General features: G+C 58.2%; 4 protein-coding genes across 4 annotated transcripts; 2 read left to right on the top strand and 2 right to left on the bottom strand.

Moving 5' to 3' along the window:
• Window positions 1-129: 129 nt before the first annotated feature.
• Window positions 130-2,344, bottom strand: GUT2 (mitochondrial glycerol-3-phosphate dehydrogenase; the record flags this gene model as incomplete). Its single annotated transcript, XM_028643593.1, has 2 exons — window positions 130-974; window positions 1,108-2,344. 2 exons carry the CDS (start codon window positions 2,342-2,344, stop codon window positions 130-132), a joined length of 2,082 nt encoding a protein of 693 aa, XP_028492856.1.
• A 2,440-nt stretch (window positions 2,345-4,784) lies between these two features.
• On the bottom strand, window positions 4,785-6,365 carry D7B24_009522 (uncharacterized protein; the record flags this gene model as incomplete). The annotated part of the gene is made up of 4 exons (XM_028643594.1): window positions 4,785-4,958; window positions 5,027-5,567; window positions 5,671-5,956; window positions 6,311-6,365. 4 exons carry the CDS (start codon window positions 6,363-6,365, stop codon window positions 4,785-4,787), a joined length of 1,056 nt encoding a protein of 351 aa, XP_028492857.1.
• Window positions 6,366-10,060: 3,695 nt separating this feature from the next.
• On the top strand, window positions 10,061-11,736 carry D7B24_009523 (uncharacterized protein; the record flags this gene model as incomplete). The annotated part of the gene is made up of 2 exons (XM_028643595.1): window positions 10,061-10,194; window positions 10,332-11,736. The coding sequence occupies 2 exons, from the start codon at window positions 10,061-10,063 to the stop codon at window positions 11,734-11,736; spliced, it is 1,539 nt and encodes a 512-aa protein (XP_028492858.1).
• Window positions 11,737-13,920: 2,184 nt separating this feature from the next.
• On the top strand, window positions 13,921-16,448 carry D7B24_009524 (uncharacterized protein; the record flags this gene model as incomplete). Its single annotated transcript, XM_028643596.1, has 3 exons — window positions 13,921-14,096; window positions 14,230-16,101; window positions 16,163-16,448. 3 exons carry the CDS (start codon window positions 13,921-13,923, stop codon window positions 16,446-16,448), a joined length of 2,334 nt encoding a protein of 777 aa, XP_028492859.1.
• Window positions 16,449-16,650: the final 202 nt, after the last annotated feature.

Consider the following 16,650-nt stretch of genomic DNA (forward strand, 5'->3'; position numbering starts at 1 on the left):
AAGGTATCTCAAACAACGAGCCAGCTTTTTACAGTCTTCCAGGGTCGTGTGTGTGGGCGCTGTCCCTCAACTCTCTTCCTCGTACACTTGCTTTCCCTTGCGTCTTCAGTCGTATTTGTCTACAGCTGCTTACAGCTGGTTGGGGTTCTCCTTCTTAGCCAGCACGGTGCCGGTGCTCAGCTCTTGGAGAGCACTACCGGCGCGAACTGAGCTGGGCGCGAACTTCTCCTCGGAAGCGACCTTGTTGTGAAGGCCCTTGACCACCTCCTCGCGAGTGATGCTGAGCTTATCACTGGACAGACCCATGGACTTGAGGAAGTGCACCGACTCGGTCCACTCGTGCTTCTTGCGAGCGTCGGACCACTTGAGCTCGTCGGCCATGACGTCAATGACCTTGGGAAGAGAGCCGAGGGCGGCATTGACATCGAGAAAGGCGAGGCGAGTGCGGCGGGCGATGATGTCGGAGGCGGTCTGCGCAGCCTCCTGGCGGATGCCGTAGCGAATCTCGCCATCAATGAAGGGGTACGCAGCGGCCAGGCGGTTGGCGGGGCGGGCGGATCCAGAGGAACCAAACTCGGCAGCGGCAACGTCCCAAGCGCGATCACCGTAGTTGGTGGCGAGGTGGTGAGCGACGTCAGCATCGAAGCCGTACGATTCAGACAGTTGGGCAGGAAGCTTGTTGGAGAAGCCATGAGCACCAGCAAGGCGGATCTGGCGGGTCGTGCAGGCGGTAGAGGTGGACCACTTGAATTGACCGTCACCGGCTCCGCTAATATCGGGCATGGAGATGGTCTGAGGGCTGAGCTTGAAAGTGTCGATGGCTTCGTCGACGGCGTCCTCGGCCATCTGGCGGTAGGTGGTCCACTTGCCACCAGCGCAGGTGAGGAGACCAGAATCGGAGACGGTGACGAGGTGGCTGCGGACGAGCGATTCAGTGTTCTTGGCGTTGGGGTCCTTGACGAGAGGGCGGATGCCTGTGATGATCAATTAGCTCATGGTCTGTTGCGGGCCGCTTTCTCATCTCAAAACCCCAATTTTCCAACTGAGATTTCCGGTTTTCATCGAAACGGGCAAGAAGTGGGGGCATGTCACGGTGTGTGCACTTACCAGACCAGGTAGCGAGAATGTCGGAGCGAGTAAGGTTGGTTCCGGGCGTCAGAAGCTTGCTGACCTCCTTTAGGATGAAATCGACCTCATCCTGCTGGGCGACCGGCTCGCGCTCCACGGCGCAGGGGTTGTCAGTGGTACCGGCGACAGTGAGGCCCTGCCAGGGGAGGACAAAGACAACGCGACCGTCCGAAGTAGCAGCATCGAGAATTCCCATACCCTTCGGGCTGAGGTGAGCGGGCAGCATGATGTGGGCACCAGAACTGGGCGCAACGAGAGCCTTGCGGGACGGATCGTCCATGCGCTCAATGGCGTCGGTGAAGGGTCCGGTAGCGTTAATGACACCCTTGGCACGAACCGTGAACTCACGAGCGCCCTCAGCGTCGCCATTGACAGAAGAGATGACATCGCGAATGCGAGCGCCGCGAATCTTGCCCTCGGCGTCCTTGTCGAGCTGGGTGACCTCGGCGTGGTTCACCATGGTGACACCGTACATGGCAGCGGTCATGGCGATAGAGACGTTCATGCGGGAATCGTTGTGCTGGCCGTCGTAGTAGACGAGAGCGCCCTTGAGCGTATCCTTCTTCAGCAGAGGGAAGGCCTCGAGCGCCTTGCTCTTGGACAGGTAGTAGGAGCTCTCAAGGCCCTGAGAACCGGCGAGAAGATCGTAGGCCTTGGTGCCGGCCCAGAAGTAAGGCGCCTGCCACCACCTCTGCAGAGGCAGCAGGATGGGCAGGGAGACAGACAGGTGAGGCGCAATCTCGAGGAAGGTCTTGCGCTCACGCAGGGCCTCCATGACGAGCTGCAGCTGGGGGTAATCGAGGTTCCAAAAGGCCTTCTCGAGGTAGCGCACGCCGCCGTGCACGAGCTTGGTGCTCTTGCTGCTGGTGCCGCTGCTGAAGTCGTCACGCTCGACGAGAGCGACCTTGAGACCACGAGTCGCGGCATCAAGAGCGATGCCGGTACCGGTCGCTCCACCACCAATAATGAGCAGGTCATACTCTTCGGAATCGGAGCTGTGACGGCGCAGGTCGGCGAGCTGGTCGGCGCGGCTCTTGAGCGAAGGGAATTGGGGCGGAATAATGACGCCCTTGGCGTCCCTCTTGAGCTCTACGGCGGGCGTGTCGAAGTTGGTCTTGTGAGAGAAGCTCGCGAAGGCGATGGCACCACCAGTGGTGGCCACAGCGGCGACGGCCGCGACGCCAAGCGGCTTCCTCAGCCCCGCGAAGCGCGACATGATGTCAGTTGTGAGGCGCGCAAAGAGAGCAGGCCAGAAAGCGAGATCGGCCTGGCGGGGGGTAGCTGTCGTTCTGGACGGCGACAGCGAGGGTGAGCTGTGAGATCCGTTCTGAGCTGGAACAAGTTGTAGAGGAGCGGGGGGAGGAGGCAGGAAAGAGGAGTGTCGTGTAGATGTAGGAACGGAGAACCGGCAGACACGAGTAGTCAAGTCTTCAAAAAAGGGTGATGCCGCGGCCGAGATGAACGTCCATTCGTGGGATTCTGGTGACTGGGGTGGTAAGACGCGCCCGGAGATGGTGGATGGGGGGGAAAGGTGATGAAATGGAACGCGGCGAGAGCAAAAATTCCTCCGTCCAGAAGAAAGCTCAGTCAGTCACTCAGCACCAGCTCGTTCCCCCACGTGTGTACGTGGGAGCTCTGGCCGATGCTCGCTGTCTGATGAGGCGACTGGGTCGAAGCCAGGCGCCAGGCGACGGAGACCCCATGCCCGATGGGGGGGGGGGGCGCCCGGACAGCCAAAAGTGTCAGATCAGACCAGAGGCAACCCTTCTTCTGACATCATATCGTGGGTCACGGAGCGCGGGGTGGATGGAGGGCTCGGGGCGTCCCAGTCGAGAGCTAGAGAGCTACATCGGAATAGGCGTGAAGCTCCATCTCCAAGCTGGCGTTTCTGGAGTTCAGCCTGCAAAATCCCCACGTCACATTGGAGAGGCTCAAGTACCGGAATTGGGGGAAGCTGCATCTCGGCCACACCTTCCCGATATTCTCGGGTTCTAGTCGGTATTTTAGTCCCGAGATGATGTCTCGGTATCATTCGGGGTTCTGTGCCCCTACGTCTTGGCAGGTACGTATCGTTCGCACCAGCCACTCTCGCGGAATCTGGATGCTTGCCACTAGCCCGTTATCTCTTACGTCCGAGCGCGCACCGTCCGAACGTGCCGGGCGTCCCTCCGTTTGCAAACACAGGGGGGCGGAGTCACCTGACTCTGGCAAGCAAAACAGCCACGCACCACGTACCACGCACCACACCACAAACACCAGCAGCTGACACGCCAGCTCCAGCCAGCATGGAAAGCAAAAAGTTTGCTTGTGGATACTCTCTCGTGGATATGCCGGACCAAGAGGGGAGCACGCAACACGCCTGTCGCCAGCTCCACCTCGACGCCCACAACAGGTTCCGCTTTCGACACTGCTTCTCGTGCCATCAACACCGAGACGGGCCTTTGCCAAGTGTCCACCTTATCGCTCACAGAACTCTTCGCCATCTGTGACTCTGCTTCATCCCCTGGTATGATGGAGTAACACGCCGCGTTGATGCCGCTGGATGAGGGTCCCCTTCTCACTCTGTGATATGGGCATCGCCTTGAAAACAGATATGAATGCCCCAACCCGCCACTGTTTCTCTGGTTCCGAGCTCTCCAGGCCTCTTCGGAGGTCTCGAAAAGACGAAAGCGGGCGTTGGGGTTCTTGGCAAGTCCGTGACTGCACACGCGCAAACACACATTCGGTCGAATGACCTGTCCGGCACGGGCGTTGTCCGGAACTCTGCCCGGAGTGGCGGTCCAGGGTTCAAAGTTTGGGCCGAAACTCTCTCGTCAGGAGCCAAGAATGTCATGCTTGCTTGCTTGCGTGCATGTTCGGGACGCCTCATCACGCGAGACAAACTCGCGTTACCTCGAAAGAGCTGGGACGACCTATCGCCAGGGACCAGCTTTCCGCCCTGTCCTGTCGTTTCCGAGGGCTTGAGGCAAGGGTGGCTATTCTATCTAGCTGACTTCGGGGACCGGCCACCGTTCAGGGAACCACAGTCAGGCGTTGGTTGAGGGGTTTTGGGTGTCCTGGCCCCCTGACTGGCCGTACCGTCGCCGCTGGGTGGCGGTCATGACAGGGTCTGGCTGCCTGAACCCAGGATCCCAAAGCCTCTCCGGGCTCCAGTGGCGTGCGTTGGCGCATTTTGACTGGTGGAAACCGCTCAAGGCATTAACCCGCCTCACTTTTCCGCCCTCACCCTGCTGCCCAATGTCGAGGCGCTATGCCAGCGAGGCGGAACAATTAAGGTTGCCAGGGTAATTGGATATCGGTTGCTTCATTGTTCAAAGAGACTCGCTACTTAAGTTTGAGATAGCCCACCCTCCTCGTACATAATCATCCTCGCGCGACGCTCCAGCTGAGCTGCAAACGCACTGTTGACGCTGAAGACGAGAAAAAAAAAAGAAGTAACAACAAGTGCAGGCTGCGCCATCAAACTCCTTGCAGCCTCATCACTCCCTTTTGGGAGTAACAACGGTAACACCTAGTGCTGGTATTTATTTTTGTCGTTTTTTTCTTTTACTGTTTTTGGCTTTGACGCCCGAACATGAAGTTTGGCAAAGCCACTTCCGATCGGATGCTTTCCCTCAAGCCTCCGCAAAATCTTGGGGCCATGCAAGCACAACGGCTTAGACCTGGGACTCGAACGACTTGTACGTGTTGGACCACACGCTGCGCTTGGGCTTGAAGAAGCGCTGAAGGCCCATGTAAGGGGTGTTGATGGGGCTCTCGCCGGTGTAGATGAAGACATCGTACAAGAAGCCACCAAAGGCACAGCCAAAGAAGGGCGCGACCATGGGGATCTAAACACAGTCAGCTTCGTGTTCAATCTTACTTGCGACGACACCGACGACAACGACAAGAGACGTACCCAGAAGTAGTAGTTGCCAGCGGACCAGACCTCGTGGCCGTAGCCGAGGATGTACGACACGAGACGAGGGCCAAAGTCACGGGCGAGGTTAATGGCATAACCGGTCTGCCAGCCAAAGCACGCGCCAATGCCGAAGATGACGAAGAACATAGCCAGAGGAAAGAGGGGTCCGGCCGCCATGCTGTCCTTGTCGATCAGGGCGTACACGATGAACTGGAGAATCGCGCTCGACAAGAACTCGGACCACCACTGGGCCGTGGTGTCCACGAAATCGACGGGGTATGTGCAGAAGATGCCGGCGGTGGAGGTCTCGAGACCGACGGTGCGGATGCCGCTGCCGCCCTCGAACTGGTCAATGGCGAAGCGGTAGTTGCCGTACACAATGAAGGCACCGGCCATAGCACCGAGAATCTGGGCGAGGGCGTAGACGGGGAACTTGCGCCAGGGGTGACCACGGTAAATGCAGTTGGAGAGAGTGACAGCAGGGTTGAGGTGGCCGCCAGTCTTGCCAGCAACGTAGATGCCGAGCATGACACCCAATCTACACAAGAAGGTCAGTCAGTACGGTTTCTCATGTCATCACAGGCCTCCCCTTGCTGCTTAGTGGCAGGCAGCGACGGACGCCCGAAGGAAGCGAGACTCACCCCCATCCCCAAGAGATACTCTGGTAGTCGCCCTTGGTGCCGTTGGAGAGGACAACCTGGGCCACGACACCATCACCGAAGAGGATCAGGACCATGGTGCCGAAAAACTCGGAGAAGAACTCCTGGCCATACTCGCGGACCTTGCTCCACCACAGCTCATTCCTGTGCTCCTCGTGGGTGACGGAGGGCTCGGAGCTGGCTCCGGCGTGCTCGGTGTGGGCGTCGGCACCCATTTCGGGTTTCCGGTGATAAGTTGACTTGTCGATCGACGACTCGGACTGGGAATCTTGTGACACGACCAGGGACATTAGTTCGGATGTCTCGCGGCGAGATGACGAAGAGTGTCGACACAAGCAAACGACAAAATGTCGACGCGGGGTATGGGGAAAGAGAAGGAGGGGAGGTTGAGACGAGATGAAGGAGATGGATGGGTGGCAAGGGGGTCTCTCCAATCTCTCAACTCCATGGGGACGGGGCACTCTTATGTCCTGTCACTCGAGATCTCCCCCCGCGGGGCGGGGGCGTCTGCCCAATCCGTCGGGTTGGATGTCACGGACGGGGACACCGGGGAGGGGCAAAGGGCAGAAGGGGCTGTGGTGCGAGATTGGGGACAGACTTGGGGAAAGGCAAACCCGCTTACCCATTTCGCGATGCTTCTCCTTCTTCTCGGTGGACCTTGCGAAAGGCGAGCGCATATCCCCGGATGCTGGTCGGCGCTTGGGGATGAAGCTAAGAAGCTGGGGGAGGTCTGTCAGGGGCGAGACCTGGGATGGAGACCTTGGATGGAATGAGATGGGATGGACAGCGGCAAGCTGGAACACGAAGGGCGCCCGAGGTACGAACGGCTCGAACGGTTCGCACGCGCACGAGGGAGACACGAGGTAAGGGGGGAGCGGGGTGGTTTGAGATGAGATGCGGTGGTTGAAGACCGAAAACCACACCGTCGGTATTGAAGTAGCGAGTAAGTGGTACGATGGTCAAGTTGTATGGAGACCAGCGTCAGGGTAGGGGCAGTGGGTTGATAGCGAGATGATAGCGAGCAATGTGATGGTGCGAGGGGAAAGAAAGAAGGATTCCTATGAGAAGGCTCCGGCGCATGAAGAAGTTGGTTGAGCGGAGCCCTGCAAGTTCGGGCCCTACACCGAAAAGATCGGGGTGACGATGACGGGTGGATGCCGAGGCCAAGGGAATCCTACAAACAAGCGCTTGCACGCGCCCCGGTGCTTCCAGAGTACAGCAAAGGACGTTGTAGATCAGAGGTCCGGCGCCCACCCAGACTCCGCCCTATGCCATTCAATACCCCGTTCAGCAGCAGCAGAAAAACTCCCCGGCAGAGACAGAGAGCGAGCCGCACAGAAACATCCACTTTCAAGGTTGATATGACATGGCGCGGCACGAGTCAAAGGCGCCGAACGCCCCAATCGACAGAGAAAAGAGAAAGGTGGCGGCATGCCCAGGCCGCGGTCCCCGTACCGTAGCACAAACGCCATGCTGCGGCAGCGCGGACATCATAACATGGTTGGACAGTAGTTCGAGCCGACCAGACCAGGAGCACCCTAGCAGCGGCCGCAAAGAGCATTCATGGCTTCAAGGCCTCAGAACATCATGGCGCTTGTGGTAGAGCAGGTGACCAGATTGGCCAATGCAGGCAAGGCAGACGGAGTGCCGAACCGCATGCCCCATCATCCCGAGGTGCATGAGGTCGGAATGAGGTAAGCTTCTAGGGTCTTTCTAATGTGTGGGGAAGAAGCGATCCGCTCGGTTCAGAGTTGCCATTTTCGTCAGATAGCGTCGCCTGGTAGGGGGGTGAGACTGGGCTGGAAACAGACGGGGTGGGTGGGTTGCAGTTGGCAGACAAGCTCCGATGCACGACGCTGCCAAGGAGTATGACGGTATAGTTGGTGCCACGAAGACCGCTGGCCTGACAAGCAACTTGGCTGACGAGCCAGTTCCTCGTCCAATTCGTCTACTGCCATGAGGCCTACAGAGCAAGAGTTTAGTGGAAGAATCGAGGGGTTGGCGTCTCGCCTCCCCAGTCAGAATCATCATGGGCGGCAGGCCCCCCTCCCGCCCCAAACCACCCCAAAATCAGCCCCTATCAACCACTTTCCACGACAACCTAGCAGACCCAGACAAGATCCATTGCTACAGCTGGGCATGACAAGCTGGTCGGCACAGGTGGCGTTTTCGGCTCTTCGGCGCCGTTATGGAGCCTCTAGTTATCGCGATGGATCGCAAGTTGTGTCAACCTGGTGGATATGAACGACCCCTCCAGCCATCTCGCAATCCTTCAGGTGACAAGAAAAATGCCAAGCTTGGCGAACGACCGAGCAGGCACCATCCTGTGAGCTGAAAGGGGGGGCGCGACTCTCAGTGCAAACTTGCTGCACCCAACTAAGTGATGGTCGCAAAGAGGTGGGATCGAAAAAGAGGGGAAATGCGACGGCGCGGCCGGCTCGTGAATCTCGAAGCTAAAAGGCCCCCCGATGACGTGATCCACTTGCTGGATCCAGACACCAAGCCGCGATGGGTGCGACTCCAGCTGCGGGCAGCGCACATCTTGTTGGTGCGCGCAAGGTTGTGAAAATTGATTGAGTGACAAGAAGACACGAAGATCTGCATGGCACAGATTCAACCACAATGTCGGCAGCTCAAAACGGCCATGGCGTCAGACGATGAGAGTCTCGTGTGTGACGGGGGGGGCAGCCTCGGGTGGGAGGCTCGATCACAAAGGCTTTCTTGCACCCTCGGTCCATGCCAAAGACACTGCAGCTGATCGAGGAGGGTGGTCGGAGATATGGGCGCGCATGGTTCAAACCAGAAAATCCACTTTCACAAGACAGCAGGCTGGCTTCGGCGTTCCTGCCAAGCGGTGCGCAGCCCAGCGTTAGAGGAGAATTCGCATTAGTCGCAACTGCGAAGGATGAGATCTTTGTTCAGCACGGCAGGCTGGCTCATCCCTGCTCGCACGGCACGGCCGACAATGTGGGCTGGATTCAGAGGACGAACGGACCGCCGGGCGAAAGCAAAAAAAGGGTAAAAAAAAACAGAAGACTGGAGACACCGGAGGCAAAGACCGGGATAGCGCCGACCGTCTTCAGCGAGGAGAACAGACTCTTGGCACAGGGCCGGTGTCGTTGACCGAACGCAGCCCGAGCCGAGGTGGCGGTGGGAGTGGCGCTTCCATGACATCAGCCCACAAGGCGCGAGATGAACCCGAGATGCACCGCGCCGGGTGAGCTACCGGGCCACACGGATACCCCACACGCCCTGTATGCTCGGGGTTTTACCCCGACCAGGGCCCGGCGCCTCTTGTCAGACTGTCTGACAGGACACGAACTCCTCTGTACCCATGTTCCATCTGACGGGTCCGCACGAGCCAGATGCAGGCCACGAGGAAATCTCAATGAAGCTCGTGATCGACCGACTTTGACGCATTGTCCATTTTACGGCCCAGCGGACCCAGCCAACTGGATCTTGTCAGCTCACCCCATATCACGGCCTCTGGGGGAAGGCTACAGGCAGTTCCCCTCCCAACCCTCGAGCTCCAGGGCACAGGGGTTGGCTAACAGGCACCAGTACGGGGTTGCAGGGGCCCTGCACCCCCAAAAAGCAACCCCCCAATCGTCTCGTGGGAACGTGGAAGGGCCCATGGATCAACCATCCATCACATGGAAGTTGACACCACGTTCTCCACAATCGCGGGGAGGGGCTTGAGGGAAGGGGGGGGAAAGAGACATGTCACTGCGGGATGCGATGTACCATTTGTGCACCCCCAGACCTGTACTCGATACTTGGTGGACCCTCGAGAAGGCACGAGTCCGAACCTCTGCGTCGTTCGTACCATACCGTACCTTTAGTCGGGCTTCGGGCGAGTAGCTTCCTCCAGCTCGGTTGCCGCTGCCTGTTGGCTGCCTGCCTGCCTTCCCAAGACGCGGAGGAGTCGGGGTGAGGGGAAGGAAGGGGGCTTGCCCCAGTGCGCCTGGCGTCGGAGAGGGGACCTACAGGCGCTGGCATTGGAGCAAGCTGTTTCCCCGTGGAGGGGCTCTTTGATCTGGAGCTCCCCTCCAAAGCCCACCGTCACTTCACATGTCCCCGCCCACGAGCTCCGCGCCCGTCACCAGGAGCATACAAATATCGAAAACCGCCGCCCGTCATCGTGGAACACATGTCTTGCTTTCTTTACCTCTCAAACCCTCTTGTCTCTTCCTCCACCTCCTCAGTTATCCCCGCGTCTCCCCCGCGCTTTACTCTAGCCCTCCTCTAGATACCCCAGCTCGCCGACTTATTTCTTCTTCTTCTTCCCTTTTCAACTTCTCTGGACTCGTCGCGGAACCATTGAATGCTTTCCTCCCTCACCTCTCGAATCAAGGAATCTCTACCAGTCACCATGTCGAAGAACATTGAGTTTGTCGGTGCCATCGACCAGGGCACCACCAGCTCTCGTTTCCTCATTTTCAACCCCAAGGGTGAGGTTGTCGCAACGCACCAGCTCGAGTTCAAGCAGCTGTACCCTCAGCCTGGGTGAGTTTCAGTGGACTTTCCCCTCCAACCCGGGCGTCAGAAACCACAATGGTCGTCGTGGGCCAATGTGCCGAGGCGACCGAGTGGGCGCTGCCCCTCCCCCCACACACTCACCCTTTGCTGACACACGCGTGAAGATGGCACGAGCATGACCCCGAGGAGCTCATCTCCTCCGTCGAGACGTGCATTGACGGCGCCGTAAAGGCCTTTGAGACTCAGGGTCACTCCAAGAGCCAGATCAAGGCCGTCGGCATCACCAACCAGCGCGAGACGACCGTCGTCTGGGACAAGAACACGGGCAAGGCCCTCTACAACGCCATTGTGTGGACCGACACCCGTGCCCAGGAGCTCGTCCGCCGTCTCAAGCACCGCCTCGGCGCCGGTGAGCTCACCAAGCGCTGTGGTCTGCCTCTCTCCACATACCCCTCCGTCAGCAAGCTGCTGTGGTTGATCGAGAACGTCAAGGAGGTCAAGGCCGCCTACGATGCCGGCAACCTGGCCTTCGGCACCGTCGACGCCTGGCTCGTCTACAGGCTCAACGGCGGTCCCGCCCGCAACATTCACGTGTCCGATGTCACCAACTCGTCGCGTACCATGTTCATGAACATCGAGACCCGTGCCTACGACGACGAGCTCATTGACTGGTTCCGTGTCGACCGCAACAAGGTCCAGCTGCCCACCATTGTCCGCTCTGCGGACAGCGACGTCTATGGCTCCCTGGCCAGCACCTCGCTAAAGGGCATCAAGATTGCCGGTGTTCTGGGTGACCAGTCGGCTGCCCTCGTCGGTCAGAAGGGCTTCTTCCCCGGCCTCGCTAAGAACACCTACGGCACCGGCTGCTTCCTCCTCTACAACGTTGGCGACAAGCCCGTCATCTCCTCCCACGGTCTCATGACCACAATTGCCTTCGATTTCGGTGACAAGGGCGGCTGCGCTTATGCTCTCGAGGGCAGCATCGCCGTTGCTGGTTCCAGTGTCAAGTTCCTTGTCGACAACCTCGGCTTCATTGAGGAGTCCTCCAAGCTCAGCGCCCTGGCCGAGACGGTCGAGGACAACGGTGGCTGCACCTTCGTCACCGCCTTCAGCGGCCTCTTCGCCCCCTACTGGATCGATGACGCTCGTGGCACCATTTTCGGCATCACGGCCTACACCAAGCGCGGTCACATTGCCCGCGCCACTCTGGAGGCTACCTGCTTCCAGACCAAGGCCATCCTCGACTCCATGGAGAAGGACAGTGGCGCCGCTCTGACCGAGCTTGCCGTCGATGGTGGCATGTGCAACTCGGACCTCATCATGCAGACCCAGTCCGACCTGATCGGCATGCCCGTCAACCGTCCCGCTATGCGCGAGACAACCGCCTTTGGCGCCGCGATCGCTGCCGGTCTCGCCGTCGGTGTGTGGGACTCGTTTGACGACCTCAAGAACACCAACACGGAGGGTCGCACCATCTTCAAGCCTCAGATCAATGACGATGAGTCGGCCAAGCGCTTCAAGAAGTGGGAGAAGGCCGTGCAGATGAGCGCCGGCTGGGCTAATGAGTAAATTATCTCACGCGGGCATGCTGGGGGGGTTTGAAAGCGGAAAGCTTTCGATATCATGACGGGAAGGATGGGATCGGTGCAAATTTGTTTTTCTTGTTTATATACCATGGTCGGCGACCAATCTGTTGTATGTACCTAGTGCGTCGTTTGTAGCCCACGGGGTATTTTTGCCGTTGGAGATGTATGGAAGGAAATGTCAAAAATTTACCCACATTCCCTCCCCTCACTTTGCTTTTGTGTCGTACACCTGCCTACCTTACGCCCAGATCTAACACAGAATCATGTGAGATGCGGCAAGGTTGATGTGCTCGTGAGAATGAGAGATCAGGACGCAACATGCTATTGGTCAATGCGATCGCTCGCTGCAGCTCGGGGTTTGCTGAGGCTCAGAACGTGCATGCCCAATTAAGGACTTACTCGTGGTTCGTGCCGCACTACCAGGGTGCTGAAGCGGCGGGTGACGATGCAACGTTGTGTCGCGCGTGCCTGCCTCGGACTTCCAAGACGTGATGATGAAAGATCTTGATTTTTCACGGCCGATGTAGCTGGCACAGGCTGCTGCGACAACGGCGGTCGATGGAGATGTATGAACTTCTTCAGAATTGGTTCCATGAGCAAACACGTGCTGTCGGTAATGCGGCCGTTGGTGGGCGGCGGAGTAACCGCAAGATATGAGGATGATCCTCGTTGTCGAAGCGTGGCGCCGAGGCACATCAAGGCAGAAGTACTTAGGTGGGCGCAGCCAGGCCACAGGGGCGATACAGGGGAAAGCAAAACACCGAGAGGACCGCGCCTGGACAGGTACGTACCTGCATCTCAATCCGGAGTCTGCTCGGTGTTGCCGGGGCCACCTTGAGCAACTTCGAATAGAACGGTGGGGCAGACCAAGCGGCGCCGTAAAAGGAACCACCTTGTCAGATGCTCGTCGCCAGGTCTCGGTAGCCTGTCTGTACTTCTGTGATGGTGCGTCAGTTGGGCGAAGGCGCCGTACCTGTACATTGTCTCGATTCTCCATTCTTGACCCCGTTTGTGATGGATCCTTCCCCTCCTTCATCCACCCATCCTGCGTCGTAGGTACGGGCACCTTCCCACTTCCCGTCCGCCTACCGCCAACTATGCTCAAACGAAGCCTGCTGCAGTGCCCCTCCACCCTCCGTGATAGACAGGTAGTTCACGGCTGATGCCTCTGGTGCACATGCCGTGGGTAATTTAGCTTCTGGCGATTGTCTCATCCAAAGCCTTCTCGAAGAGGGCAGCCAACGCCACTAGTGGCGGGGCAACGGAAGAAACCAGGACCTTGGTACGATGGAGGAACACCACGAAAGAAAAAACCACACAACTTATTATCAAGCAACATGGAGTCACGTCAGCAACAGAACGGCGAAAAGGAGGAGAAATACTGGGCCACGCAAACAGGCCATTGGGGCGGTCGGAAAGCCGCCCTCGCTGCCTGTGGTCGGGTCGGGTGTCAGGGGGTGTCAGGAAGGGCTGACACCAAATTGAAGCAGGCCAGCCCTCGCCGGCACAGGCTGTAGTCGGGGTTCAAGGCCCGAGATGACTGTCTTCAGGTGCCAAATCGCCCGGAACCGCCCTGGCGCCTGCCCCGGAAAGCCCACGGCCGACTGCAAGAAGCAGAGGCTAACCCCACCGACGACTGTTGGCCCCCTAGGCGCCTGTCCGATAGGGAATGTGTGTGCGGCCTGTAGTGCCTACCTACCAAAGGTACCTACCTAGCTAGGTACCTAGCCACCTACCTTACCTCCCTTGCCTTCCATTGCCTCAAGGTACTTTGCCGCTGTTTCTACAGCATTCTCCACGTCGCCTTCCTTCACCTGCCCTGTGCCTCTGCCGTGCCTTCGTCTCGTCCGCTGTTGTCACGCCAAGGATCAACGTGCAAGCCCCCTTCCCATCTCGTCGGTTACGGGCTGTCGCAACTCCCACCACCGACACCCTGACCAGACCCCATCTTCAAAGACACAGAGACGCCACCACGCAACTCGCTCTCCACCCCCATCCAGATCCATTAGATCCATCATCCGTTCTGAGGTCCAGCCTATCTATACTTTACATCGTCGCCTCCTCCCACCCCCCAGACGCAACTGCAGGAGAGTAAATACCTCCCAAATCTCACTTGTCGCAAAATGTGGAGTTGGTCCCTCCAGTGCACGGGACTACCACGTTAGACATGACTGCACGTCCGGACAGCGTGCCCGAGGAGGAAGCGAACTCGGGCTTCAGTCACGACGAGGGCGAGCAAGAGCCCGACGTTCTTGGTGCCTCCAGTGGTGAGGAGTCAGCCCCCAATAACAACTCGGCCGCGACACCGAGGAAACGGAAGCGGGTCAAGTACCAGAAGACATCGTGGGTTCCATCGTCTTTGACCATCCTTATCATCACCATCGCTCTGTCCTACGCACAGCGTGTCCACTCCGAGCTTCCTCTGGGGGCAAGAGGATATCCAATGACAAGAACAAAATGCTGACGGGGCCTTTAGCTGCGAGTTGTGCAAAGCGAGAAAAGTCAAGTGTGATCGCGCCGAGCCCGCCTGCTCCTGGTGTGCCCGTCACAACAGGACATGTGTCTATCTCGAGAGGCAGAAGCCTGGAAGTCGCATCGGCTTCAGCCTCGAGCTCGAGGCCAAGGTGAACCGGATTGATGCCCTTCTGCAAGCCTTGGGCCGACGTGTCGAGGATCACATTGCCGGTGACCATCTTGCCTCCGTCTCATCCGGCCTCTCGCCCGCCATCGGCAACCATGCCTCATCTCAGATCGATGCCTTTCGCCATCCCGACGCCAACGGCAGCGTCATCAGCCCGGCCCCAGGGCTGGCAGGTCAGACGCCATCGTCACAAGGACGCGGGACTGTATACTCTGAGCCCTTCTGGCAGACTGGCGAAGGCCAGGAGACGGGGAGTGACCGCACATCGGTACAAGCACTTCTCAATTTGTCAGTCAGCGAATCCTTCAACAATTCCTCGGGAATTCCATCACATCCGAAAGAGCCGTCTTCGATCTCTTCAGGCACGGATCTGCCACCTCACGACATTGTCTACACACTTGTCGACCTCTACTTCAAACACTGCAACACTTGGTGTCCTATCCTCGACCGGAAGACGACTTTTGGTGCCTTCTTTGGTTCGACCTCTCTCACCGAAGCAGACCGCGTGCTGCTCCATGCCATCGTGGCCACGACATTGCGATTTTGCAAAGATCCCCGCCTTTCGCCAGAAATGAAGGCCCACTACCACGCTGTGTCCAAGCACACTGTTCAGATTTACGCAATGGAACGAGTCAGCGTCGAGGCACTGCGAGCGCTGGTCATACTCTGTTTGGACGAGCTGGGAACATCAAACGGGCCGCGAGGCTGGAACCTGCTGGCCCTCATTGCGCAGAATGTGAGGCAACTCGACCTCTGTGAAGAGAGCAGCGTCTTCCTGTCCGCTGATGCAGAAGATATGCCGCAGACGGGCTCCATGCGGCGGGTCGTCAACGCACCACCTGACTCTTGGATTGAGGACGAGGGTCGGCGACGACTCTGTTGGATGGTGTACCTGCTTGACCGCTACGCCACCATCGCCACGACAACTTTTGACTTCATGCTCGAGGATAGCAAGATGCAGCGTTGTCTGCCTTGTTCCTACGATCTGTTTTCGAGAAACGTCCCTGTGGAAACACGTTCCTGGAGCTGGTCGCCCGAGCATGGTGCACCCACACACATGGTCAACCGGCCAGAAAACCTCGGCAGCTTCTCCTATCACTGCGAGATTCTGCGTATCCTCAGTCGAGTGCACGATTTCCTGAAAGTATCCATCGATGTTACCTCGTCGCCAGAAATGGCTCGGTGGCGGAACAGGTACCGCATCCTCGACCGCGCACTTGACAACTGGCTCCAAAGCCTGCCCAGCGAGTACAGCAAAATCTCAGCCCTCTGTCACTCGGACCCAGCCAGTCGCGTGGCCAACTGGTTCATGTTGCACAGCGCCTTTGTCACATCGGTTGTGCGGCTCCATTCCTCTGCAGCTTATCCGACAATCCGCTCCAACATATTCGTGCCGTCGCATTATGCGATGCAAAGATGTCTCTCAGCTGTGCAGAGTCTTGGCGACATCGCCCAGGATGTGCTTGACGCGAACGGCCTCGATTTGCTCGGCCCACCATTTGCATTCTCGCTGTGGGTGGCGGCAAGGCTACTTCTCGTGCACGCTGCCACCGTAGAGTGCCCTGTCGACCCGCGCGTCGATTTTTTTATTGAGACGCTCCAACATGTGGGGAGGTACTGGGAGGTAGCTGACAATTACGCCAAAATCCTTGCACGAGTCGTGCAGAGGGGGAGACAGGGCGACATGACATTTACTGCTATGAGGAAGTAAGTCCGCCCAAGGGATCCCGGCTGAACATTTGCAGCGGAAGCTAACGACTTGCCACAGGAGCGCCCATGATTTGGTGACGCTGACGTCCACAACCCGAAGGTCCGGCGCCGAGCCGACCTCGACCCAGATCACGTCATTGAGCGAATTGGACTACCTGGATGTTTTTGACTTCTTCAACTACCCCAAAGTCGCTCAGCCCGGGATCACAATACCGAACAGCCAGACGAACCTCATACATTCGCAAGCACTGAAGGCGATGGGCGGCGCGGGCGAGCCCACCAGAAACAACGGAATGCCAGACCCTGACTCAGACTGGCTGGGGTTTGCGAGCCCGTTTAGCTGATAGGCAGATCGATACATGTATGGATGACGAAGGCTATGTTGACACTTTTCGTTGGGCGTTGTACGGATATCGTTTCTTTGGAACAAGGCGTTTGGTTGAATGAAACACTTCAAGGTTCACGCGAACCAGGATTTTACGCATCATTTTAGTTACATTTACACTGCGACAACAACGGATGCTTGTACATGTACCTGCCATTGAG

The sequence above is a fragment of the Verticillium nonalfalfae genome (assembly GCF_003724135.2).
Source record: "Verticillium nonalfalfae strain VnAa140/NRRL 66861 chromosome Unknown scaffold_96, whole genome shotgun sequence".
Classification (NCBI taxonomy): Eukaryota; Fungi; Ascomycota; class Sordariomycetes; order Glomerellales; family Plectosphaerellaceae; genus Verticillium; species Verticillium nonalfalfae.